Source organism: Panthera leo, chromosome C1 (genome assembly GCF_018350215.1).
Source record: "Panthera leo isolate Ple1 chromosome C1, P.leo_Ple1_pat1.1, whole genome shotgun sequence".
In the NCBI taxonomy this organism is placed as follows: domain Eukaryota; kingdom Metazoa; phylum Chordata; class Mammalia; order Carnivora; family Felidae; genus Panthera; species Panthera leo.
The window spans coordinates 42,545,804-42,573,155 of record NC_056686.1 but is presented as its reverse complement, the minus strand read 5'-3'; the positions used below and the strand labels follow the sequence as shown (position 1 = coordinate 42,573,155).

Here is a 27,352-nt window from a genome sequence, read left to right as displayed (position 1 = left end):
CCAGGGGAAAGGGGAGTGGACATCAGTGTGAAGGATATTGTGACCCAGGCCGAAACTTGTGTTTTGTCCTAAAGGCCACAGGAAATGGGCTTGAAAAACAGAAGTGGCACGATCCGGAAGGCTCCCTCTGGCTGTAGAGTGGAGGTGGAGGGGGGGCAGGAGGAGGAAGGGAAGACAGGCAGGGATGGGGCCAGGGTGGTGGCCATGGGCACGGGGAGACCGCAGACTGAGGATTGCTCAGACAGTAAAACCAGCAGGAGACAGGAGGGAGGCAGGAGCAGGAGGGAGGAGGGGGTGGAGGAGGTGGGCGGTGCTGATTGTGAGGGCAGTGGGGTCTCTGGCCTGAACACCCAGCTGGATGGCGGTGTGCTCACCGAGTCACAGGACAATGGCAGAGCGGGTGTGGACATCCCGGGGAAGATGTCAGTGGATGGTTGGCTGCTGGATCTGAGTCTTTGGGAGAGTCCGAGTGGGAGATGAAGGTTGGGAGACTGGGCCACCGACTCTCATTTTCTCATTTCCTGCATCCAGTTTGTTGGCAAATTCTGTCAGCCCTACCTTCAAAACTCCAAACCTTGTCCCTTCTGTCCTCCTCTGCCACTGTCGCCATCTCCCAGACCACTATCACCTCTCATCAGAGTATCCAACCTCGTCACCCTGCTTTCTCTCTGCTTCCCTATGGTCTGTTCTCAGCATAGCCTTCATTACTACCTGACATTATCCTGTCTGTGTACTTTTCCTATTTCTCCTTGTGACTCCCTCACTGGAATAAAATATGTTCCACGAGGGCTAGATCTTTACAAAAATCTGTTCCCTGCTGTATCCTGGAGCCTAGAACAGCGCAGAGGAGGTGCTCAGTGTTTGCTGAATACAGACATAGGACACAGGGTCGCCAGTGGGGCTGGGGTCTAAGCCGTGAGGAGGCACACTGGTACAGGGAGGAAGTGCCAAGTGTGTGGCTCAGAGGCCCAGGGCGAGCCTTGACCCACATTAGAGGTTTGTGTAGGGCCGATAGAGCAGGAGCAAGCAGAGGGACGGGAGGGGAACCACACCAGGAGAACAGATGTCCTAGAAACCAAGGGAAGAAGAATTTCGAGAAGCTTCATTTCTAAGATCCATTATTTCTAAGATTTAGCAGCTATGATTCATCCTTTCTTGGATTCTATGATTTGAAACAGCCTTTCCTTGTGGTGGAAGGAGTTGGTGCTCGGGGAGTCCCCGCCCTCCCCACCACTGCCTCCCCTGCTCAGGGGCTGAGGGCTCTGGATTGGACACACGTGTCAGAGTCAAATGTTCCAGGAGTGGCTCCTGCTCTTTTCACGTGGTGAAAATTGATCCTTCTGGTTTTAGGCTTTCCCCCAGTTGCTCTCAACCCCAAGGCAAGTTGTTTTGCAAAGCTGAGCGGTTGGACCTCACTGGAGCCATTTCTTAGTCAGAGAGTGGGACTGCAGAGAGAGGTCACATGCTTCCTGGGACAGGAAACCAGAACCTTGGGGATGTGAGGTCTTGTCACTGTGTGGTCCTTCCAGGCCCCAGTTTCCCCATTGGTTTTCAAGATCCCTTCTCACTCAGTAGTTCTGAAACACAGAGGCCTACAAACCAGGGAGGAAGCTGCAGGGCATGAGCACGAGCTTCCGGAGGTGGTTTCTGGGAGATGGGGTTGGGAGGATGGTGCAGAACCCAACCTTGAAGACCTTGAACCCAGGCTGAGGGGTTGGCTTTAGAAACAGGAAGCTGGTGAGTTTGGGAAGGATGGATTGGAGCAGGGCAGAGTGGACAGGATGTGACTGGAGACAAGGGGATGCTCTGTTTAGGGTGCAGTCACTTCCGCCCCACCTTTATGAAACACCTGCTCTGGGCGGAGACGTGGTGCTGAGAGCTGGGGAGGGGGCAAATGCAAGTCCTTGCAGCAGGCTGCCCTCCGTTTTAGGACAGACAGACAAGAACTGGAGAGCCACTCTTGGAGATCCTTCCTAGCTCTGATGTTCTGGGAGGCCGTGCAGAAATTAAGAACATCAGGAGGGAGGCTTCCAGGGGTCCCCTCACCCTTGCTCTGGCCCAGAGCAGGTGGCTATCTGGCGTTGATAACTGACCGAGAACACGGTGGCCAGGGCAAGGAACAGGGAAGTGGGGACAGGTGTGACAGATGAGAAGTCAGAAGGATGGAGGGGCCACCTGAACAGTGAAAGAAGGACGCAGCATAACTCAGGGCTGGCAAGACATGCTTCCATCTCTCAAAGAGGATTCCAGAGGAACCCAAAGGCCACATCCCCAGACGACTCACCAAGACATGAATTCATTTCCCAGGGCTCCAGAAAACTGACGTCTCCTCACAGTGCAAATTCACAGAAAACAACCCAAACAAGAGGAACACTAATCAGAGCTGGGCCTCTTCTTTTTTTTCCAATCTTATTAAAACACCAGAGAGATGAATTAATGACTTGGCTCCGTTTACAGCTCCCAGTGACCCTCTCAGGGATTGGATGAAGTTCTCAGGGGCTGTGCTTGCAAAGGAACAATCCCCACCTTGGGGCATGGGTTGGTGACATGGGGTTAAGGGCAAGTTTAGAACATCGCAGTGGGGACTTAGAAAGAGTAAGTAAAGAGAAGCGCCACAGACTGTGGCCCTGCCCCAAGTGATGTGCAGGAAGGCTGGGCCCGTGTATGCTTGATGGGCGTGACTACTAATGTCTCCCAAGCACATTACGTCAGAATTTATGCCACCAGGAGCCCAGGCCTCATGGGGCAAATGGGAAGACTTCTCATGGGTATTCAAAGCCACAAGAAAATATTGTACATTTTCCTCTTCAGGAATCAAAAAGTACAATTCATTAAAGACTACAGGAAAAGTTCACTGACTACTAGTATGAGCACATGTATTAGTCAAGAGTTGCTGTTGGCTGCTGGTTAAGAGAAACCTGAAGCAGCAGAGGCTTAACTGTGGTAAAGGCTTTCGTTTTCTCCCAAATCAATAGTCCAGCAGTGGGCAGCTCATGGTCATCAGGATCCCATGCTCCCCCTACCATGTTTATCACTTGGCTTTTATCATCAGTGGGTCTCATGGTCCAAGAAGGCTGCTGAAGCTCTAGGTAGTATGTCCATGTTCCAGCAGGAAGGAGACAGTTGGAGGAAAGGACCAAAGGGTCCTGGCTGAGTAGGCTCCTTTTCAAGAGTTTTCTGGAAGCACCACCCAATGACTCCTACTTCCTCTCACTGGCCACCCCTTTGGCAAGAGAGGCTGGGAGACAAGGTTTGACAGCAAAGCCCTGTTGGTCCCGTAACATGCCAGGGCACCTGTCGGTAAGGAAGGAGAGAATAGAGACTGGGTAGGTAACCCTGCCACAACCCACATTTTAAATTATTCTAATTTTAAAGGAGATTGTAAAGAAATGTACATACGAGGTGTAAGTTCCATTCGGTCTCTTACAACTTTTGAAAGTTCCTAGTTTCAGACTAAAGCAGCCTTCCCTCTAGGTTTCATTAGAAAACTACCTTGTAAGTCACTCGAACCTCCTGGGGTTGTGCCCAGGAGAGATTTTCAGACTATTAACCATTGGCACAGCACAGGCATCCTCCCTTTTGATCATGAGAACCCAGGCCCAGTGGACCGTTGCATTCTGGCAGCTGTGTGTCTGGCAAGCCCCCGGCATTAACCCTGGCTTTGGTGTTTTGGGTCTGCTTGATGTCAAAAGCCCTTGCAGGCAGCTACTATTCTGTTGGCAGAAATCTGCTCATAACTTGGAAAAAAAAAAAAAAAGCCTCATTTGAGCTTCTGAGATCCTGGTCCCTGACCCCTGCTCCTTCTCTCTCTTGTGACAAAGCTGAAATTAGTGGGAAAAGTCATGACCACTCTTTCCCAGTTTCTGCCTTGGTAGCTCCTTCTAAGGTCTCTTCCTCCTGCTATATGCTTACACGGAACCTATATTTTAACGACGGTGGGAAAAAAATGATAGTTTCTGCTTTCCAACAGTGGCTGCTGGGATGTGAGGTTAAGGAACAATGCATACTCGTGTCCTCGTATAGAATTCCATGTATGTATGAGCAGGGTCTTGAAAAAGAAGAGATTTGCCAAGAACAAGACTGGGTGGTAAGGTCAGTCCACATGGCCTATTTAAGGAGATGCAAACATGTGAACAAAAATCTTTGTTAGCATCCCCGACTTGGGAAAGATTCCTAGAGGTGGGTTGTCAAGACAAAGGTGTAATAGTTTGCAGACCCTCAGGTGGAATTGCAAGTCGCTTTACAGAAAGGTTGCTGCCAGAAACATGTGGGGGTGTCTGGGTCACCAAACCTCCTCAGCACAGAGTATTGTCATTCAAAAATCCTTTGCCAGCTTGATAGGCGAAAAGGAAGTCTAATTTATTGATGAAGTTGAGCATTTTTAAAAAGCTTTTTTGGGCTACTCGTGTTCCTTCTCTTGCAAAGTGAATTGTCTGGTCATGACTTTCGATCGTTTTTCTGTTGAGGTATTAATATTTTTGTGGTCAAATTATTTATGCAGCAAATATTTGCTGAGGGCCTGTTATGTGCCAGGCACTCTTCCAGTGGCTGGGGACACAGCAGTGAATTAAACAGAGAGACCTCTGCCTTCCAGGAAGCTGATGTTCTAGAGAGAAGAGACAGGAACAAGGAGACAAAGACAAGATTGGTAAAAGCTCTTTACAGATTTAGGACGATAACACTTGGTCACATAGTTTCCCTAGTTTGTCATTTGCTTTATAATTCTATTTCTATGTGAATCTGTCTCAGAGAATTCTCAATTTATTTAACCTTTTATTTTGGCATAATTGTAAGTTTACAGAAAACTTACAAACATACCCTTCACCCAGCTTTCCCTGAAGTCAGCAAAGTACGGAATGATGGCACAGATGTCAAAACTAAGAAATTAAATTAGTACAACACTATTAACTAAATTGTAGACCGTGTTTGGATTTCACCGATTTTCCACAAATGTCTTTTTTTTCTGCCCCAGAATCCCACCCAGGATACCATGTTGCTCTTAGGAAATTCTTAACTTATTTTCTTTAAAAAAATTTTTTTAATTAATGAATTTATTTTTTGAGAGAGTGCATGCGTGTTCACATGCACAAGAGAGGGAGGGGCAGAGGGAGAGGGAGAGAGAGAATCCTAAGCAGGCTCCACAGTCAGCATGGAGCACACACAGGGCAAGGTCTCATGAATGATGAAGTCATGACCTGAGCCGAAATCAAGAGCCAGATGCTTAACTGACTGAGCCACCCAGATGCCCCTAGAAATTCTTTTGTGTGTGTGTGTGTGTGTGTGTGTGTGTGGTGGATTTCTTTTTTTTTTTAATATGAAATTTATTGCCAAATTGGTTTCCATACAACACCCAGTGCTCATCCCAACAGGTGCCCTCCTCAGTGTCCATCCCCCACTTTCCCCTCCCTCCCACTTAATTCTTAATTTCTATGTAGTAAAATCTATTGATGTTTCTATTGTTCATTTTCTTCTTAGAGGGTCCTTCCATATTCTGAGATCTGAAAAATATTAACCTATATTTTCTTCTAGCTTTTTATGTTTTCATTTTTTTAATTTCTTATTTCTTTAACCCATATGGAATTTATTTTGGCACAAAGTATAAATAGGGATTCTAAGTTGTTGTTTTCTTTTAATAGTTGATTGGCCACACAGTGCTCTATAATAAGTCCTTCCTTTCCTCACTGATCTGTGAAGCAACTTTTATCAAAAATGAAGTACTTAGGGGCACCTGGCTGGCTCAGTTGGAAGAGCGTGGGACTCTTAATCTTGGGGTTGTGGGTTCAAGCCCCGTGTTGGGTGTAGAGATTACTTAAAAAAAAATACACTTTATTATTTTTTTAATGAAGTATTTAGATGGTTCTGTTTCTGGGCTATAGGTTCTGTTCTATTGGTTTTTCTGTTGACAGCTGTGTCAATATTGCACTTTAAGAGAGAGAGACAGTGTGAACAGGGGAGAGGCAGAGAGAGAAGGAGACAGAATCCGAAGCAGGCTCCACGCTCTGAGCGGTCAGCACAGAGCCCGACGCAGGGCTTGAACTCACGGACCGCGAGATCATGACCTGAGCTAGGGTCAGACACTTAACTGACTGAGCCACCCAGGCGCCCCAATACTGCACTTTAAAGTTATATCTTTACAGAAGGTGTTCATATCTGATAGGACAAGCACCCTCCTCCTTTAGCTTTATGAAAACAATGTTAACAAGAATTATGATCTCATTCATGTGCCAAGTCATGTGTTGTGCAGCACAGATAAGATACGAACAACTGAGTTTTCAAGGAGGCCTAATCTGTGGGAGAGGCAGACCCCTGAGCCGCTGCCACACTGCAGCAGGCTGGAACACAGGTGATCCACAAGGGAAGGCCCACAGAGTCGGCCAGCAATCAGAGAAGGCTTGGCCTCTGATTAATTGGAGTACGAGGTAGCCAGAGAAGCAGGAAGGACATTCTAGGCAGAAGGAACAGTGTAGACGAAGGGCCGGCTGCTGGAGAAGTGTGCAGTGTTTCTAGGGAACTGGATGCAATTGCCTTTGGAGCTTTGAGTACTGGGGGGTGGGGAAGAGATGAGACTGGAGAGGGAGGTGGGGCTAGGTCACGGAGAGCCTTGCCTGCCAAGCGGGGTGTTCAGATGAACCCACAGGCCCTCCTGTGCTGGGTTGTGGAATTCTTCAACTGCTGACTCTCTTCCCAGGAACATGTTCCCAGCCAACCTGGTGGAAGCCACTTTCAAACAGGTAAGTGGATCCCAGAGCGATGGAGCAGGGCAGGCAGGACCAGCCTGGGCCAGGCTGGGAAGGGACAGGTTTCCCCAGCAAGTCTCCCTGCCTCCTGGGGGCCGGATGCTGGAGAGGAGGGCAGGTGGGGAGACCTGGATCCTCACGGCCTCCCATGGCCACACCCCTGCCCTGGGTTCCAGCTTCTGACGAAGAGAACTTACAAGGGTGGGGGGAAGCCACTGTGCTCTAGGTTTACACCCATGCTCACACCCACTGTCTCAGTCAGTCCTCACAGTAACCCTGCCCTCAGTGTGCCAGCGCCTCTCCCGGATGAGGAAACTGAGGCACAGAAGGATTAAAAGATCTGCCCAAGGTTATACCACCAGTAAATGATGGCGCTGGTAGGAAAACCCGGGTCTGTCTGGCTTCTAAGCCTGTTTTCTCTTTCTTTTTAAAAAGAATCCTTTTGCCCCGTAATAAGAATAGTAACGATGTTCAGTGTAAAATGTTAGGAAAATACTAAAAAATACAAAGAAGAAAATAAAATCATCTCTTGTTCCAGCACCAAGCAACAGTGACAGTAGTTGGTACACTTTTAGTCTTAGTTCTCTGCATAAATATGTTTTAGAAAAATAAGATTAGGTTAACGGTTCATAGACAGTGTGTGTCTTGCTTTTCCCCACCCCCATTACATCATGAGCATTTTCCCTGGTTATTAAGCATTTCTTTAAAATACAATATTTGCAGTGAGACAAGAGCCCGTGATAAGGCCAGGCTATAGTTTATTACCATTCCCCCTTTTGGTAGGCTTTTAGGTTGTTTTCAAAGTTTTTCCATTTTTAGAAATTATGGTAAATATCCTTGTGCACAAATTTTTGTCTGCCCTTCTAATAACTTCTAATGCTTTTCCCCTTGTAAAATGTTGGCTGATTAGTTGACAATCCAGCGAGCATTTCCTGACCCCCTTGCCTGTGCTAGTCCCTGCACTGGGGACTGGGGACTGGGGACACAAAGGAGGAGGTTGAGGGTTGGATAGGAGGCTCCAAAATAAGGAGTGGTGAAATCTTGAGCTAATCTCTGTATCTTTCCTAATCTCCTGGGTCTTTATCTACGAAATAAGCCAGATAGTGAAGGGCCCCGAATGGTAGGCCAGGGAGTTTGGGTTTTATTCCAACAGTGACGGAAAATTATTGAAGGTGTGAGAGAGAAAGAGTGAATGTTCCTTTGCTTCATACCTACCTGGAATGCCCTTTTTTCTTTTGGCAAACTCCTACCCATCCTTCAAGACCCAACTCAAATATCCCCTTCTTTGTGAAGCTGTCTGATCCTCTGAAGCAAAGTAAGTCACTCCCTCCCCAAAGCTCTCAGAGCAGAATTCACGTCTGGTTCATCTTCATATCCCTGGCATCCAACACAGAAAGTCCAATGTTGGAATGCTGACGGTAGTGATGGCAGTAATAACAGCAGTAATGGCCACATAAGGCCAGATACGCCAGGCACCGCTGTAAACACTTTACGTGTGTTGCCTCATTTATTCAAACGAGCTAGATAGTATTGTGACCCCCATTTTACATATGAAGAAACTGAAGCACAGAAACTTCTGGTCCCATATATTTCCTAACTGGTTTCTCCACACCACCCTGTGCCCCAGAAGGCTTACCTTATCGATACTGTGGTGTTGGGAGGCTAGAAATTTCCCTTGTTTGGACTCCTAGTGCCTGAGGAATGAGGATTCCCTGGGGCAGAGGAGGAAAGGTAGACAGCATGGAGGCTCAGGGCTTTGCAGCTGAGACGTCTTCTCCTCCAGAAGGCTTGGGGCAACCTGAGCTTTTCAAATAGAAGGCCCAAGTTTCCATCAGTGGCAGGCAGGGCTGGCTGGCTATTAGGTGGATGGAAAATGATGTTTGGAAGGGATAGATGGGTGAATAGAAAATTATCTGGGTAGAAGAGGAGATGGTTAGAGGGGATCCCAGATGGGTGTGATGATGCATAGAAGGAAGGAGAGGGTGGAAGGGACTAATAGAAGCATGGCTGGGTAGGGCGTACTTGGATGACGGAATCCCAGTTTTCTTTTTGGTAAAATCTTGATGATACTCCTGCCTACCTCACAGGATTATCGTCCATCAAATAGTTCTTGACTATATACAAATGTGCCTCCAAGATATTATTATTGTTGTTGATGATATTAATAACAATATTTGGTCCTGACTCCTTCCTGGTTGGGGTGTCACCCACTAGTACCGTACCAAGACCACCCCCGTTGTCAAATCCCCCAAGATGGCATCAGAGGAGGCCCCTCCTCGGCAGATCCTCATCTACGGGGTCCAGGAAGAGAACGGCTCTCATGTTCAGAACTTTGCCCTGGACCTGACCCCGCCACCCGAGGTTGTTTACAAGTCAGAGCCTGACACCACCGATGGCATGAACGTGCTGGGCATCGTCATCTTCTCTGCCACCATGGGTATGTGCTTCCTCCCCTCCCCGGCAGTGGCCGGGAGCCAGTCCCTTCCTGCATCTACCCTTCTCTGCAACCTGCATCCACTAATCTGAATAACCTGGAGTCTCCCATCTTCCAGGTGATTCCTTTCTTTCCTACCCAGAGTGGCTCAAGTCCCTATTCCATTACCAAAGGGAGTCTCCAGCCCTCCCCCACGCCAGTCGAAGCTAGCATTCCTCACTTGGAATTCTCCACTCCTGGGTGCTAGTTTCCTCTCCCTTAAAGAAGACCATGCCTCAGGCTTCCTCCCAGCAGCCTGTTCCATTTTACTGAGGTCTGGGGATACTAGGGCAGGGTGGCGGGCGGCGCGGCGGGGAGGTTACAATGAAGAACAGGAAAAACCTGAAAATCTATTATCCATCACTGTCTCATTAAAGTCCTCATTTCTCCCTTCCATTTCCAACCACAGGGGCTCCCCACTGGTCAACTCTGTCCTCAGACAAGTGTGTGTCATTTCTCAGGGCCCACAGTTGGCCTCCTTGACCACACCCTCCCCTTTGCTACTCTTCTTGCCAAAACCTCCAACCATAGGCTATCACCACGAAGCTGGTGAGGCTTCACTAGCAAAGGCCTTCCTGTACCTTTTAACAACAAAACAAAACAAAACAAAACAAAACAAAACAAAAAAATATTCTTTTTCTTAAAGAGAGCCCCAAATAGTATAAGCTTCGGATCCCACAAAACCTATGGCTATGCCTCTGCCAACAGTGCCCTCACCACCATCACCAATACAGACAGACAGACACACACACACACACACACACACACACACACCTTTTCCTTCTTGGAGACAAGCCATCCAGAACAATCTAGCTGGTCAGTCCCTGTCTTGTCCTTCTAGGCTATCAAAGGTCATTGTGAGTCTTATTCTAAAATTGGCATCTACTTCCCTCTTTGCCCTGGCCAAGGTCCTGGCGAGGGCCTCTCCTCCCTCTCTGACTTGTCCACAAGGTTTTCTTCTCACTGTCCTCCTGGTTGCTCATGCAGGAAATCTAGGGGCTGTTTTCTGCCTCTGCCTCTGCCTCTGCCTGGCCCGCATCCAAATCTGTCAGGTCTGCTTCCGAAACTTCTCTCCGAGCCCACATTTCCCTCTGCTCACTGCCAGCATCACAGTTCGGGGCCACCACAGTTCACCTCTCACCTGGTTTCTGCAAGAGCCTCCCGAAGGGTCCCTGTCCTGGTGTGTCCTCCTCACGGGCTCACAAAGTCCTGCAGTGGCTCTCCAGTGCACTTGGAAAGGGGTCCCGAACTCTGTACACGGCCTGCAGAGCTCTGTGTGATCTGGCCCAGCCTGCCTCCCGGCTTCTCTGGTCCTGCTCTCTTCCCCCAGCCATGCTGCCTTTCGGTTCCAGGAAGGTGCCTCTCCAAAGATCTTCCCACTCCCCCAGCCTGGCTGCCCCTGCCCCTTCCTCTCCCCCTGCACCTTCCCCTCTTTGCAGGGGGACTGTGGTCTTTGCAAGCATCACGTCCTCGGGAAAGTCTTCCTAGCACCCCCAGACTGCTCAGGTACTCCTTGTTACTCCTTAAACATTTGACCACATTGCAGTTATCTGTTTCTGTAACTGTTTAGCGTCTACACAGAAGCAGGCGTAAGCTCCATGCAGGCAGTGACGGGCCTGGCTTGTTCCCCATTTATCCCCACAGCCCACCACACTGACTGGAGAGAGCAGGCATGCAGGAAAACCTGCTGGAGAGATGGGTAGATGGCTGGGAATGGACAGACCATGGTGGGTAACGGAGCTCTAATCATCTTGACCCAAATGTCGGGCATGCAGAGGGCCTAGGGCCTCAGGGACCCGAGCATGTGACAGGACGGTGTTTGGAGGCGCTCACAGCACATCTGGCAATCAGTCCCCAATACTGGACATTCCCGCTCCTCCCCAGCCACTGCCTCTCTCTTAGGGGTGGGAACATATAAACAGGACCTCTGTTGGCAGAGCAAAAGAAACCCTGAGACCCTCTGACTCACTGTTTCCTGGATGTGTGTAACTGTCTATGTGTCAGTGTGTATATGTTCGTGTATGTGTGCCCAAGTCAGCACGTGCCTATGCCTGTGTGTGTCCACTTCCATTTGTACCTGCATCTGTGTGTGCCCACATCTGAGTGTGAGCAGACACACGTGCACAGCTGCTCCAAATGCGGCTTTCTTGGGTCCCCACGACACAACCTCCTTTCCCATCTCGTCCCTGGTGTTGGGAAGCAGCTGATACTAAGGCCCCCTTGGCCAGGACTGTTGCAGGAGGCCTGCCACCAGACCCTGGGTCCCCAGCACACAGGTGCCCAGCCAGCCTGAGCCCTTATGTGTCTCCTGGTTCGGGCAGGAATAGCCTGGGAGGAGGGACAGAGCTGGCAGGGGACCTGGGTCTCAGCTCAGCCAGGTTTCCACAGGCCCTATGGGCAAGGGCTAGGTTGTATCACCTTCAACTTGGGTCTCTCCCACCCATACCAGCAGGGCCCCCATGTCGTCCCATCGCCATGTGGTAGCTGTTCTGTGGATAGTGTGAGTTCAGGGCTTCCTGGGGCAGGAAAGAGCCTCTCTCTGGAGTCACATGAGCCAGGGTTCAAATCCAGTCCCTGCTTCTCCCTGGCTGAGTCAGGTGATGAGCCCCTCCAAGCACACTGCTGGTAAGCTTTCTAAGGGCAGCCACAGAGTGTGTTTTGCTCTCCATTTTTGTGTCACCAGAAGGGACAGCTGTCACTTGTCACCGTTTCAGGAGTGGCCTGATGGCGCCCAACTGCACAGAGCTCACCTGGGGAATAGTACACACACGAACACTCCCCAAGTAAGAGAATGACAGGGGCTCCGGGAAAGCCTTTATTATTCATTCATTTGTTCGTTCGTTCATTCAGTGATTATTGTTGAGCACCTACAATGTGCCAGCTAAGGAGATACAGTTCTTTCCCTCATGGAGCTAACCTTCTATTGGAGGAGACGGAAAAAAAAAATAATAATAACAGACAACCGGAAAATAACACTTATAAGTTGTAATAAGTGATATAAAGGGATCAGAAAGACATGATACAGAGAAGAATAAATGGAGAGTTTGCCAAGGGGAGAGGAGGACGGGCCTCCAGGCCATGTGGGGAGCTGGGCGGCCAGGGTTTCAGGCACCAGGACATACATGGGCGAGGGCCCTGAGGCAGTGAAAAGCTTGACGTATTCTAGAAACGTAAAGGAGGCCAGTGATGCCAGAGCATAGTGAGGAGGTGAAAAGCAGGGCCAGATGGAGGTGGGAGGTGTTGACAGGGGTCAGATCAATCGGGGCCTGAAGCAGGGGGGATCTTGGTTATGGTGGGAGTGTTCAGGAAGTCAGTGCGTGGGGGGTTGGCAGGGAACATTTTTATGGATTAGAGAGGAGGATGAGATGAGAGCCCTGGTCCAGCAGTAGAGGCCCAGGAGAAGGAGAGGAGAGGGTGCAGGGAAGCACTGTGCTTGATCCAAGGCTGCTGGGAATTCAGCCAAGGCCCGAGGGCCACATGTGCGCGCAGGTCTGTCCCTGCTGGGCCGCCAGCGTGTGCTGGCACATATGCCACTGTGGTGCGTGCCTGTGCCTCGGTGTGCGGCCTCTGTGACATGCTTGTGTGTCTCTGCCCCTGCAGGCATCATGCTGGGCCGCATGGGGGACAATGGGACCCCTCTAGTCAGCTTCTGCCAGTGCCTCAATGAGTCCGTCATGAAGATTGTGGCGGTGGCTGTGTGGTAAGCTTCGCTGGGGGCAGAAGTGTCCTCTTCCACCTTCACCCCACCCCCTTTCAGCCCTGCCCTGGGAAGATGGAGGGATACCACGGCCCCTTCCACTGCTTTCCTGCCCTGGAGGCTCAGCCCTGGCCACATTCTGCCCTGCATCCCCCGGCCCAGCCCTGACCAGGTCTAGTTCCAGCCTCGGGCCTGCCATTTCTGGCCCGATCAGGCCCACTGGAGGACAGTTACAAGCTAAGCGTGGCCTTGCTCTCCTGGCCCAGTTTCCCCATCCCATGGAGTCTCATCAGCTTAGCTTTTGGAGAAGGGAAACACTGGAAGTGAGAACCAGCTGCCACTCCTTGGTTCAGAGCTCAGGCCTTAGGAATCTTCTAGTCCGACCTTGTACAGTTTGGATGGGGAAACGCAGAGGCCCGCCCCGGGTCACGCATGAAGTTTGTGGCGCCGCTGGGCTGAAATGAGGGCCTGCTGAGGGCGGGGGGCCTCCTCAGAGACCTAGACGGGAAGGCAAGGAGGGAGGCCAGAGGTTGTGCGGGTTGGACTGGTTGAGCGTCGTGGTATTAATGAGGCCACATGTACTGGGCACGTTGGTACAGACTCCCATTCAGTCCTCACAGGATCCCCGGGCGGCCAGGGGGCAGTGATGCTGTGCCAGGACTGCCCGGGACCCTCGCCTGCCTGGCACTGAACTGGCCGCCTGCCCTCAGGTACTTCCCCTTTGGCATTGTGTTCCTCATCGCCGGCAAGATCCTGGAGATGGACGACCCCACAGCAGTCAGAAAGAAGCTGGGTTTCTACGCGGTCACCGTGGTGTGTGGACTGGTGGTCCATGGCCTCTTCATCCTGCCCCTGCTCTACTTCTTCATCACCAAAAAGAACCCCATTGTCTTTATCCGAGGCGTCCTCCAGGCCTTGCTCATTGCACTGGCCACCTCCTCCAGGTAGCCCTGGGTGACGGGCAGGGTGGAGTGATGCTGGCAGCTGAACTCCATTCATCTGTCCAGCCATCACTTGTCCATAGCCATAGAACCATGGAAAGTTCAGTATGGCCCACTTTACAAACTTGGGGGTAGCTATGGACAGTGGTAAATGAGACCAATTTTTGAAATGTATTGCTTGAGGCCCCACCGGCCTGAATGGCAGAAAGCCCTTATTGCCTCTTAAGGCCTTCCCCTCCTCAGCTGCCTGCATCCCTAAGGTGCACTCAGTCCACATGGCGGTGGCTTCCACATATCTTGGGGTCGGGACAGCTGATGGGGGATGAATCTGCAATGGCTGTTGCCTTTTGCTGCCATACGGTGCTCCGTTGGAGTCAGACCCTGTGTTGTTTAGGGTCTTGGCCTGTCCACGGCTGCAGGGACATCCTGGCTGGATGCCCTGTCCCAGTCTTGTCAGTGTAACTCACCAGTGGGGATTTGAATCATGGTTCCACCGCCCATTGGCTGTGTGGCTGTGGGCAAGTCACTTAACCTCCCTGGGCACCAATTTCCTCATATGCAGTTTGGGGATCAGGGTGGTCTCTGCCTCTAAGGGTTGCATGGGAATTAGTGGAGATAACTCACAAGGGGCACGAAGGCTAGCCTATGAGGTGGCATCTGCTCTCAAGGATCCCGGCCCACAGTTGAGTGCAGAAGCAGAGTTGGAGGCATGCAAACCCACCCGTCTGTCTACCAAGGAGGAGAAAGTGCTCTACATACTCTGTGAAGAAAGGGTGGTTCTCCCCACAGCATATGTCCAAGCTCCACGTGAAGGACTCGCCTGAGCTCAGGCCCATGTCTCTTCAGAGCCTCGTTCTTCCTTCCAGCCCTTACTGCTTTCTCTTCTCTGGGCCTCAGCTTCCCAATCTGTCAAATGGGAGTGAGGGCCCCCACCCTTAGCAGCAGAATTCCTCACACAGAACTTAGGAGGATCAGGGCCCCAGTGAGGAAAAGCCCCAGAAGCCTCGTCCAGGAACCTCCACGCAGGGCAGAGCCAGGAGGTGGAAAGGAAAGGCAAAGTCCCAATGGCTGCCAGCTCCCATACCACAGGCCAAGCCCTGCTGGAGCCAGCAGCCCTTGGCCATCTCCTGCTTGGCAGAAACCACAGCCGCGGGCCCAGCACATCTGGGGAGATCATCGCAGGCTCTGGAAAATGGACGTGGGCTCCCCAGGCAGTGGCCTGTGGGAAAGGAAGGGCACTGTGGCCAAACCAACCTGAGTTTTAGTCTCAGCACGGCCACCAGGAGCTCTAGTAACAGAGGCAGTAACAATGACAGTAGTGGCTACCACTGACTGCCTGTAATGTGCCAGATACTGCTCTAAGCGCTTTCTTGTTGAATCACCCTAATAGCTCTGTAATCTAGGTATTGTTTGGGATAAGGAAACTAAGGCACACACAGGTTAAGGAACCCGCCAGAGCCACTTGGCTAGTAGGAGGCTGGAATCTAAATCCAGCAAGGCCGGCCCCAGAGCCCTACTGTTAGCCACTTTATGCTTGGCACAGTGGTATGACTTTGGGTCAGCCCCTCCTCCCCTCCGGGCTTCAGTTTCTTCATCTGTAAAATGGACTCAAAACCCCTCCCTCACAGGAAGCTGTGAGGGTCAGATAAGAGCGTGTGTAAAGCACAATGCCTGGCACGTAGTAGGTGCTCTGCTGATGGTGGCTCCTTTCCTGACCTGTGCGGCTGGTGGGGGGTCTCCGGGGCCTAGGCTTGGGCGGGTCTGGCCGGGCCACTGATCACACACTTGCCAAGAATGCCATTTGAGACCATTTTCAAAGCTCCTTCAGCCTGTCCTCCCCCGTGATGGGTGGGCTGCCTGGGGTGGGGGCGAGCTTCCCATCCCTGGCACGCAGGCAGCCCAGAGCCCCGGAGTACCCTGGGAGACAGTGGTAGGCACGCACTGGCCCCTCTGCCCACAGCTCAGCCACACTGCCCATCACCTTCAAGTGCCTGCTGGAAAACAACCACATTGACCGGCGGATTGCCCGCTTTGTGCTGCCCGTGGGCGCCACCATCAACATGGATGGGACAGCACTCTATGAAGCTGTGGCCGCCATCTTCATTGCCCAGGTCAACAACTATGAGCTGGACTTCGGCCAGATCATCACCATCAGGTACACACCTGACACCCCATACCCAGGGTGGATTGGCCGGGGAAGAGGAGGGCACCGGAAGGACCTTCGGGATTCTTGAGCTCTCAGATCTGATGGGGTCTCTGAAGTGCAGAGGAGGCAAGGGGTTTGTTCCTAGCCACACAGAATGTTAGTGCTGGGATGTGGCCTGGCTTCTATGACTCAGGGCTCCTTCCCCAGTGTCACCCTGCAGAGGGGGAGCTCCGAGCAGGATGGGAACTAAGGTCCAGAGGAGGGCCTGCAGTCTGGGCATGCAGGGCAGGGAGGGGGCTAAAGGCAGGCAGAGGGTGAGCAGAGACCAGGGGTGGGATGAGGGGACGGGGGGGGGGGGGGGGTGACTGCTAGTGTGGCTGGAGGTGAAGGAAGGGTGCTGGGGTGAGGGTCAGAGGCCGTGGGGAAGGCCTTGTGTGCCAGCCTGAGGGCACAAGTCTGGCCCCAGGAACCAGGCCCAGAGGGAGGCTGGGCAGAGCCATGCAGGTGGACGACCTGAATTTCTGGTCAGCTTTTTGGAACCTGACAGAGGCAGTAGCCCCAGGCACATGCTCTTCTACAAACTCCTCAGGAGGTTCCACTGGGACCAGAGATGGAGGCCCATGGAGTCACAGGACCTTGAGCAGGGACGTGCCCCCCACCCTGAGAATTTCCTGATGTGGCATTCCTAACAACCCCTGCCCCGTATGGCTGTCCCCAGAGGCCCTGGCATTCTGGACTCCTTCTTGGAGCCAGGGCTCCAACAGCGAGGCCTGCCCCTCCTGCTCCTCCTCTTCCTCTCCCTGCCCCTCCTGCAGCATCACGGCCACAGCGGCCAGCATCGGGGCAGCTGGCATCCCCCAGGCTGGGCTCGTCACCATGGTCATCGTACTCACCTCCGTGGGACTTCCCACTGACGACATCACCCTCATCATCGCTGTCGACTGGGCTCTGTGAGTGGGTTTGCCCCCTACCTGCCTCATCCCCCAGGCAGCAGGCATTGAGGGTGGGCAGGGGGAACTGCCATGGTTTGGCACAGTGGGGGTGCCCTGCTCACTGACACCAGCCTTTGCGGGGCCCAGTTTTTAAAAATGAAAACGTGCCTACCCTTGTTCAAAAATATAAAGAATTTCAAGGGGGTGAGAACAGAGCATCAGACCAAGCCCAGGCCCTTTTGAGCATGGGCACAGTCCACATGCTCCTGAATCCAGCCGTGCACCAACTTGCTTTGGCCTTGCCTGAGGAGGGGCAGTAGGCTTGAGAGGACCGGAAAGGCACTTTGCCACAGGCTCCAACCTGGCTGCCGGCTGCAGGTGCTGCTGGGCTGGGCCCTGCCTGCTGCCAGCTCCTCTTACCAATAATAGTGCCCACCACTCACTGCCCACCTTGGCTCACCAGGGACCGTTTCCGCACCATGATTAACGTGCTGGGTGACGCGCTGGCGGCAGGGATCATGGCCCACATCTGCCGGAAGGACTTTGCTCAGGACACAGGCGTGGAGGTGAGAGCAGTGCTTCCTCCCAGCCTGGCCGTTGGGAGGGTGGAGCTGGGTTGGGGGTGCAGGTCTTCGCACCAGCTGGGCAGCCTTCTGCCAATCCCTCCCTGCCTCCTCATCTGGACACGGGGTGACCGATTCCTCTCGCAGCTAGCTGTTGAGCACTCGTCATCGTGGGAGGAGCAGTGGCAAACAAAGAAAGATAAACCCTGTCCTCAGGGAGCCTGTACCCTAGTGTGGGGGTGCGCTCTATCCTGCCGACAACAATGCAAACATTTGTATGTCTGCACAGGGCTTCGTGGCAATAACTATGTGTAATAGGCTGTCCCACTCCCATTGGGGTGGACAGGCAGGGGACCCACCAGTTCCCTCACTGGACTTCTCCACAAAGACAACCTCAAAAGGAAACAGGACAGACTGGAACTGGAGCCCAGAGAGGCCGTGTGTGACATATCAAGGTCCCACAGCACATCTGTAGGAAAACCAATCACGTGGTTTGCTCTTTCAGTCTTCCCTGGTGTCTAACCTCACTCCCTCCTGCTGCTACCAAGGCCTGTTTCCCCTCCCCAGAAACTGCCACCCCGTGAGACCAAGCCAGTGAGCCTCCAGGAGATCGTGGCAACCCAGCAGAATGGCTGTGTGAAGAGCGTGGCGGAGGCCTCAGAGCTGACCCTGGGCCCTGCCTGTCCCCACCACATCCCTGTCCAGGTGGAACAGGACGAGGAACCAGCTGCCACCTCTCTGGACCACTGTACCATTGAGATCAGTGAGCTTGAGACCAATGTGTAGCCTGCAGAGCTGCAGGGGCCAGGGGAGGCCTCCAGGTCTAGGGGCCAAGGGCAGGATCTCAACTCACTACTTTTCCGAGCACTCGACAGGAGCCAGGCTCACACACTCCTCCCACCCTTGAGAGGCCAGGATTCGCCCCATAGGCCAGACAATAGAGTCTCAGAAAGGGAAAGACTGCATGTGGGAGCCCCAGCTGGAGAATTATGACCTGGCACAGCCAAGGCCCCAGCTATGACATTTCCACTGTGTTAACCTATGAGGGTGGCAGCAGGGGCTATATGGTCCCACTTTCTGGATCACAGAGTTGAGACCCCATGAGCTGAAAACACTTGCCCCAGGTCTCAGGGCAGGTAATGTCAGGGCCAGGACTCTAACTTAAGTCTTCTAGGCCCTGGCCACTCTCTCCTGGAGGACAGGGGCCTGCAGGGCCAGATGCCAAGGGTCTCTGCCCCTCTGCAGGAGCTCAGCAGCCACCACTGCCTTCAGTTTATGAAGACACAGCGATGTTCTGGTTCTGCCCCAGCTGAGTCCCTGCCCAGGCCGGTCACCCTCCCTGCCCCATAACACGTGGCCTCAGACAAACAGCCCTCCCTGAGGACGGCCCAGGCCTAGGCCAAGGCCCGCTGCCTGCCACGTGCCACAGCTTGTCCCGTCTCCCATCAGTCTCACCAGTCGTCTCTCACAAAGCTCAGCCCGTGTGGAGACAGCATGGCCTCAGAAGAGCTGCAGGGGCCCTTGGAAACATCTGGGCCAGTCTCCCACAGGACAGGTGGGCCAGCCAGGACTGGGGAGGCAGGCTTGCCTGGGATGCTTTAGTCAAGCTGCCCATGGAGCCTTGGGGTCAGCACTCTCCATGAGCCTGTGTGATGAAGTGGTGTTAGATTTTCTACTCCTTTCTGTGTTTGCAAATTCAGTGATAACTAAATAAAGATGTTTTGTTTTTCAGTCTTGTGGGCTTGGTGACCATACCCTGGCCAGCATTATTTTTTTTAATGTTGACTTATTTTTGAGATTGGGGGGAGGGAAGAAATGCGAGCAGGGGAGGGGCAGAAAGAGAGAGAGAGAGAGAGACAGAAAGAGAGAGAGAGAGAATCCCAGGCAGGCTCTATGCCATCAGCCCGACACAGGGCTCGAACTCACAAACCATGAGATCATAACCTGAGCCGAAATCAAGAGTCTGATGATGCTCAACTGATTGAGCCACCCAGGCCCCCCAGCCAGCATTTCTTTATTGGGCTCATACAGGCTGTCAGACTGGCCTGACAGGGCAGCCAGCGTTTGAACAGACCTGCCCAGGTGGCCAGAATGTACAGGCTTGTCCATGTAGCTGGAGTGTAGACAGGTCTAGCTGGCCTGTCAGTGTATGGACAGACCTGCCTGGGCAGCCAGAGTGCAAATGAGCCTGTCCCTGGAGGTTGGAATGAGGACAGGCCTGTCTGACCTGTCATATGCAGGAGGCAAAGTGTAAATCGGGGGCCTTTGTTTTGTTTAAGGAGGGGATGTGCCCAAGGACATTTCCAGACTCTCTCCCTCATTGTCCTCAGCCCCAGGGTGCCTCCAGGAGGCTCCATGGGACACAGAAGAGCCGTGGCCACACTGCCTGTTCTGAATGTGCTTTGGGGAGAACATCTAGCTCCAGAGTCTTGCACAGAGGAGTCCATGAAGTGTGTGTGTGTGAAGCTGGGGGAGGGGATGGGCTTCCCAAAGTCACTCAGAGAACCAGGAGGGCACTTGCCTCCCAGCCCCTGCTCCTGAACTCCTTCCTATCCTCCTCGCATGGCCATGATCTGAGGAGTCCAAGAAGGGCCCCGATCCTAGGATCCCCGTCTCGCTGCAGGGCTGGGGGCTGTGGGGTCCACCATGGGAGCATCCTTCCTTCACTCAGGCCTAATCACCTAAGAGAGGTCAGAGGTCAAGCTATCAGTCATTCCCACAGTGGTGTGGACCGGCTTAAACGTCCCTTCCCTGTGTCACATCTCTAAGGCCCTTTTAGCAATGAAGCCTGGCCCACCACAAGGCAGGAATCTGGTCTTTATTGGGCTTGACAGGAGCACGCTTGCACACCTCCGGTAGTGGGAGGTCATGCTTCCTGGGCATCTCACCACCTGTGCTCTGAGCCGGGGGCTGCCTTCCAGTTCCAATTCTGGCACTGTTGGGGGTGGTGGGAGCACTAGGCGTGTCTGTCACTTCTTCCCCGGGGCAGGCCTGCAAAGACCTGGGCCCCCAAGTAGACCCTGCTCTAGGTCTCAGGCCTGCCTCTAGTCCCCTTCCCACCCCAGCCATCCTGGGGACAAACCCCATCAGTAGTGCCCACTCAGTGCACAGGCGGCCCTCTGGGTGAGCTCAGATGCTCAGCCTCTGGAAGCGCGGAGTGAGCTCACAAGCCCCGTGTGGTGGTGCTGGCCGGACCTGCTGACCCCCACCAAGCTGACGGTCACACGTGCCTCCAGGCCTCCTCACCCGTGACTAAACCCTGCGTCTCTGGACCTCTGCCTGTGTGATTACTTTGTGGGCCCAAGAACTGAACTTCGTGCCGACTCCTGCTGGTCTGGAAAGGCCCTCAGGTGCTTGTATCCTGCCCACCCCAGCCAGGCACTGGCCTGGCACCTGGCAGGAAGCACACACGGACACGGCCATAGGCTGCCAGAAAGGGGTAATGCTTTTATATTAGTTTTTCTATAACAAGAAAAATCAGTTTTGTTTTTTATCATTTTTTTTTTTCTTAAAAAAGAATTTAAAAACCCAAGGCACCCAGAACATCCCACAGGCCCAAAGAATAAAAAAGGTATGTCATCAGGGCAGCTGGGCCCTTCCTCCTTGCCTGGCACTGCCCTTCCGCCTGACTTCTGCCCAAGGCCCCAGCAACCCCAGGAGACTTTCCCTCTGGCCTCAATGGGGTTTCCCATCACAGACATGCCTGTGGCCGGCCAGGGCCTGGCAGGGAGTGGCTGCCCGGGCAGCTGGGAGTCAGGGCAGGCAGGCCAGGGCAGCAGTCCCAAAGGTTCCTGTCCCCAAAGGGAGGAAAAGGAACAAAAGTCAGCTTCTGTGAGTTCCAGAGGGTGGCAGGCACCTGGCCACAGAGAGCACCAAGATAACTCTGTCTTCTCCAGTGGACGGACGAACAGACGGATGAGCAGGTGGCAAGCTGTTCTGGCCAGTTCTGGCCGGGGCAAGATATGTCGGTGGCATAGGCCATAGAGGGCTGTTTTCATGGGACTCGTGTGTGTGTGTGTGTGTGTGTGTGTGTGCGCGTGCACGTGCGCGCGCACGTGTGCACATGCGGGTCCAAGGTGAAGGGAGCAGGCGCCCGTGAGTGCCAGGGCAGGGTCAGACCCTTCCCTGAGTCTGCAGGAGTCCAAGGGCATGATGGCAATGGAGGGCGTGGGATGGAGAGGGGAACTGTATGGTGGGCTTGCTCCGTGCAGCCAGCAGTGTGTGACTGTGTCATGTTGCCTGCACGTGTCTGGCCGTGGGGTGCTACAGGAACAAGGGGGAATGGGAGACTGTGTGTCCAGCCTGTGTTGTGGCAGTGGGGTGCAGGGTGGCTGGTGAGGGTGGCACTGGGTGTGTCTGTGAGCATGGCAGAGTGGGGCTCACAGGGCACAGGTACGTGCTGCAGAAAGGGGTCTGGCGGTCCGGTGTCCTGTAGAACACGTGGGAGAGTCAGGGAGGCCAGGGCAGAAGTGCCAGCTTTGGGGAGGTGGATTAGAGCTGGGGGCCCCCCAAGGGGACTCTGGGAGGGCCAGGCGACTGCAGGCAGGAGGCAGAGTTGCCCCTGGGAGCCCAGAACCAGCCGGCCACCCACTGAGAGGTGTTCTTGCTGATGTGACCAGGCCTGGTATTGACTAGGTCCCTCTGGCCACTCCCCAGGGCCTCTCCCAAGGCCCCACTCAACAGACCCGACAGAGGCCAATGTCCTCCAGAGAGGACAGATTCTCTCCCATCCCAGGACTCCCCATCCCCCTCAATGAGGGATATAGCATCCTCACTGGACAGCTGTTCACCCCCATCATTGACCCCTGGCTCTGCCTGAGGACAATGCCTAGAGAGAAGGATCTCCACTTCATACTCCTGGGCTCTGAGAACAGAGGAAGGGGATTCCCAAGAGCCTCTTCTCCATGGTGGGATAACCGCCCCACGCACACTCTTCTGTCAGCCACACCTCCCTCTGTCATCCACCCATGGGATCCTCACCACCACCTTCAAGTCTCCACTCTGACCCAAGCCCCTGCTTTCAGTGTCCTAACAGTGGCCCAAGGGCCCCGTCACATGGCCACAGCCTGACCCTGTGACCCCCAGCTCAGCTCATTCTGATATTCCCTTCTGACCACATCTCTCCTCCTGGCTACTCACCACACTATGCCCACTCTCCAACGTCCCTCTCCAGAGGCCCTGCCCACCCACCCTCCTCCTGTCTGCACCTCCTTCCCTTCCCAGCCTGACCCCCGGGGTCCACGACTGCAGCCATTCTCTTGTCAACACCCTCAACGTCCTTGTTCCTTACCCTTCTGTCCCACACACCTGGCCAAAACCCCAGCCATGGATGGATCCAATGGTCCATCTTCTCCACACCCACCCCGGTCTGCTGAGCACCTCCTGTTGCACAGAGAAAACAGAAGGCTGAAGGCATCTTCATGCTCAGCCACCAAGCCACTGTCCTGTGTGTGACTGCAGCCTTCATCCCTCCTGACACAGTGGAAGGACTGAGCCTCCTGCCAAAGCCAGACCCTCTTACTGTGTCCACAGGGTTAGCTTCTCCCTGCTCTCCTCTCTTACATCTTTAACTCCCCCTCCGGTCCAGCCCCTCCCATCAACTCTGTTTCTGAAAAGGGTGCAAAGTAAACAGAGTCCCTCCTGAACTTCACATCTCTTCCCCGTGCCACCGTCTCATCTCATCCCTTTACAGCCAAACTTCTTGACAGAGTCGTCTATGCTCCCTGGGTCCACTCCTTGCCAGCTACTTTCTCCACCTCCACTGCCCTTGAGGCTGCTCCCCCACAAGGTCACGGGTAACCTTCTTGTGGATAAATCTGACAGGCCTTTGATAGTGCTCACCTCCACCTGCCTCTCAGCAGCACTGATACAGCTACTCTCTCCACCAGAGCCATGGGGATGCACGGGTGTAGACACATGCATGCACGAGTGCGTGCAAGCATGCACACGTCCTGCACCTGTGAATGTGTCGTGGAGTACATGTATGTGTGTCTGTGTGCGCTCTGTGTCCTGAGTGTGTGTTATCCATGCACACGTATGCATGTCTGGACATGTGTGAGCACGGGTACATGTCGGTTGGTGCACTGTGTGCACATGTAGGGTGCTTGTGTTGCATATGCACATAATCTGCCTCTGTCCCACCTCCTTCCGTAGCCACTCTGTGTCAGCCCCTTCTGCAGGCTCCCTTGCAGCTGGCTACGGCCTGTCACTCTCCTCAAGCGAGCTCCCCGAGCTTCCTGTGGCCTCATGACTATTTCCAGGCTGATAATGTCTGGACCCCCATCTCCAGCCCAGACCTCAACCCCCAGCCCCAGACCCACATACCTGGCCCACCCCTGGGCAGCTCCCGAGCACACTCCAGGCCCGTCTAACTCAACACTCCCACCACAACAAATCTGCTCCCCTAGTACTATCGTCCACCTGGAATTCAAGTTAGCCCTGGGGGTCTGTCCTCTCCCTCACCCTGGCCCAGCAGGACTACTCTGGCCTCTGGAGTCTGCCTGTCGCTCCCCCAAACCCCTTCAGGCCTTCTGCTTGTCTGCAACCTCACTGCCCACCCCCATCGCCTCTGGCCCGGATCGCCACAGTAGCCTCCTCCAGGCCCCCACATCCATGCCCTGCTTCCACCATCCCAGTGCCTGTGCCAGTCCCATCAGGGCGCTCATCGCCCTGGAGAGTTCCCCAGCCTGTGTTGGCCTCCCACAGCTTTGCCAGCCTCTCACCCAGGACCTATACCGGGGTCAGGGACAGGAAGCTGGTGGGGAGAGGTCAGTGTACCCCCCCAGACCACCTACCTATGTCAAATCCGGTTCACCCCGTCACTATCGCCTTTCCTCATCCTCCTCATCCTCATCCTCCTCGTCTTCCTCATCCTCTTCCTCCAACTGGCCCCGGTCCTTGGAAACGTCACCAAACTCAAAGTTGCCTTCTATGTCCAAGACCTGCAGGTGCTTCAGCCTCCGGAAGGCACTTTCCACCACGGAGCCCACGGCCAGCTTGTTAAACCTGTGCAGGCCACCCATTTGGGGTCAGTGTCAGAGGCCTAACCCTCAGAGTCCCCACACTTACCCAGCCTAGACGGTAAAGGGGAGGGAACGAGCTCTCCAGGAAGATGGCACAGGAAGCATAAAAGATGTGCGGGGGCTGCTGAGAAGCATGGTGTGTCATAAAAAGTCCCAGCTATTCAGTGTGGCTACAGCTTGGCGGGGCAGGAGTGGACGCTGGGCCACTCATCCAAAAGGGGAAGGTCCCCGTCTGCAAATGCTCTAAAATTTAGGAGTGGCAGAAACGGGTGCCTCCTCTCAGCCTGGGATTACCTCTCTCTGGGATCAACCTCAAGGCCTGAGGCTCTGGTGCTGCCAGCCTGGGGTTACTTTGAAGCCTGGTGTGGAGTGGCACACAGGCAAGGCCAGGGTTAAGCTGGGCCAGGGACACACCTGGGTTGAAGGGAGGCAGAGGCTGGGCTCTGATATCAGGCCCCCTCAATTCTTTTTGCCTTGGTCCCCGTCCCCCCACACAAGCCCAGGCATAGGTCACATTCCACCCCAACCCAGCCTGGGGCCTTCTGGGCCACAACTCCCCTGGGAGGGCACATTCTGCCTCCTCAGATCTGTCCCTTCTCCCTGAGTTGAAGGGATGGTTAGGTAGGGTGTTGGGAAGAACCACCCTGACTCTACTGTACCAAAGCTCATTTCCTGGGGGAGTTGGCTCCCCCATTAGAATCATTCTAAACCCCCAGAGCTCAGCAAGGGCCTGAGCACCTGCTCTGCTGGGTCTGAGGCCCAGGGCACAGCCTGGCCAGCTGTGGGCACAGCCATCATCCGTGCTCCCTGGTTCCCTTCCTGCCACGGTAACATCAATAATGCCCACATGCACTGCTTTTAAAGTTCCTGAAGACCTTTTACAAACTTATAAACCTTACCAGGCTTGGCCAGGACTGTCCCCTCCCTTGAGAGCTGAGGACACAGAGGCTCAGGGGGGGTTCTGTGATGTACCCAGGGTCACAGAGCCAGTCAGCAGTGAAGCCAGGCTTCAAACACTGACCTCTACCTGGGAGCTGTTCCCACATGCCTCAACTATCCCACTAGAGCCAGGGTTGAACCCAGAGGAGCATGTGCAGTGCCCCAGGGGACCTCCTACCTGAGAAAGATGCCTTTGAGGTTGGGCGTGGAGTCGAAGGCATTGGCAGGCACAGTGCTAATCTTGTTGTTCTGCAGGTACAGGTACTCGAGTGACTCAGGGAGCCCCTCAGGGATCTCTGTGAGCTGATTCCCAGCGATGTCCAGCAGCTATATAGATGACCAGGGGAGTCAAAACACTTAACATCTTGCAAAGATCCCACCAACCACCTGGCCTATCTAAATCTTATGATAACCCTGTGAGGTGGGGCCTTTAACTGTCCCCATTTTCCAGGAGGGGAAACAGAGGTTCACATGGGTTAAGAGATCTGTCCAAGGCCACACAGCCTGTATGAAGCTGGAACCCAAAGCACCTGACTCCAAACCCTTGTTCTAACTGTTATATGCCCTACCCAGCTCCTTCTGTCTTCCCACATGAACTCACAGCCAAGATATCTGAGTGTCACAGTCCTTCCTCCTTAGTACACCTGTCACCCCTATCAGACTGAAGATCCCAGAAGGGCAGAGGCCCGGGGTCCTCCAGTGGTTGCATATTCCCACACTGGTCCCAGATGAAGGTGAGGGTGGGGTCCATTCAGGTGGGGTTGCTCATTTGTGGCCTTCAGAGGCCATGTGGGCAGGGGCCAAGAGCAAGGGTTCAAGGCCCACTGACCTAGACTGGTCAGTCCTGGGATCACCACATGCCTGGAGTCCAGGAAGCAGGTGGGCAGGGAAATGGGGTGGTTTTCCCAGGAAGCAGAACAAACACGCAGCAGGCAGGAGACCTGGACGTGCGTGGGCCCAGCTCACTGCCTGCCCCTCAGGCTGTCTGCACATACTCGCTCTGACACACACCTGTGCAGGCACAGGTGGGATTCCATCATCTCTAATCTCCCTTCCTCACCCTGACAGGAGGGGGCTCAGGGTCAGGAACTGGGGGCCATGAATCTAGATTCAAGATTCAAGGGGGAAAACTAGCTTCACACTTTAGGGAGCCTCCCGGTCACCTCCTCTACCCAGCAGGGCTCCCTGCTCCCCACTGTGTCCCCTCCACACAGCTCTGGCACTTCCTCATTCATTCCGAACATCCTCATGCCCGCAGGTGCTGGGGAAATGGAATCCACTAGAAGCTGCCTCTGGCACTGGAGGTCAGGGTGGCGGAGGAGATGCACACAGAATCTGACAATGACAGCTGGTGGAATTGGCTGTGTTGAGGGAGACCAGGGGAGTGGCCTCGACCCAGGCTTGGGTCAGGGGAGTACAGCAGCCAGCACAGGCAGGGGCTCTGAAGCAGTGGGGGCAGCTGCTTATAGAAAGATCTGACAGTGTAAGGAAGAATCCCCCCACCAGACACCTCATCCCTGACTGAATTCACATACCTGCCCATCACTGGGGCTTCCTGAAGGAGATGACACCTGAACTAAGTCCTAGGCATATTATAGGCTCTAGGATGGTAATGACCCACCATCTACCTTACTCCCTGTCAGGTTCTCAGTTCTAGAGCTGTGTCTTACGTGGTGGAGGCCCGGGACAGGCTGTGGCATGAATGAGTGAGGTGTTCCCAGGGTGCTATGCTTCCAGCAGCAAGGCCAGTATGAGTAAAGCCCAGTGTGGCTGGGAAACCAAGGAGCTCAGCCAGGAGCAGAGGCAGGCCAGCCCTGAGAGCTGTGGCAAGGATTCTGGTCTGGGTCTAAGAGCAATGGGGAGCCACAGAAGGGTTCTGAGCAGGAGTGTAAGGTGAGTGTA

At 53.8% G+C, this 27,352-nt stretch overlaps 2 protein-coding genes across 3 annotated transcripts in view; one reads left to right on the top strand and one right to left on the bottom strand.

The window, feature by feature from the left end:
- The window catches only part of SLC1A7 (solute carrier family 1 member 7), a 44,124-nt gene extending 25,495 nt beyond the window's left edge, over positions 1–18,629 (top strand). The window contains exons 4-11 of the mRNA XM_042951349.1: positions 6,689–6,731; positions 8,952–9,174; positions 12,811–12,910; positions 13,618–13,851; positions 15,809–16,003; positions 16,810–16,944; positions 17,390–17,492; positions 18,057–18,629. Coding sequence (XP_042807283.1) covers positions 6,689–6,731; positions 8,952–9,174; positions 12,811–12,910; positions 13,618–13,851; positions 15,809–16,003; positions 16,810–16,944; positions 17,390–17,492; positions 18,057–18,275 — 1,252 coding nt within the window. The 3' untranslated portion in view covers positions 18,276–18,629. The remainder of the gene's footprint in view (positions 1–6,688; positions 6,732–8,951; positions 9,175–12,810; positions 12,911–13,617; positions 13,852–15,808; positions 16,004–16,809; positions 16,945–17,389; positions 17,493–18,056) is intronic.
- Positions 14,725–27,352, bottom strand: part of PODN (podocan) — a 29,035-nt gene continuing 16,407 nt past the window's right edge. Inside the window, exons 8-10 of one of the 2 annotated variants that reach the window (XM_042951342.1) lie at positions 25,629–25,777; positions 24,284–24,494; positions 14,725–14,754 (exon numbers count right to left, since the gene is read on the bottom strand). In XM_042951342.1, coding sequence (XP_042807276.1) covers positions 24,311–24,494; positions 25,629–25,777 — 333 coding nt within the window. In that variant the 3' untranslated portion in view covers positions 14,725–14,754; positions 24,284–24,310. Of the gene's footprint in view, positions 14,755–20,626; positions 21,919–24,283; positions 24,495–25,628; positions 25,778–27,352 lie in introns of those variants that run through there. The other variant, XM_042951341.1, reaches the window with a different exon arrangement.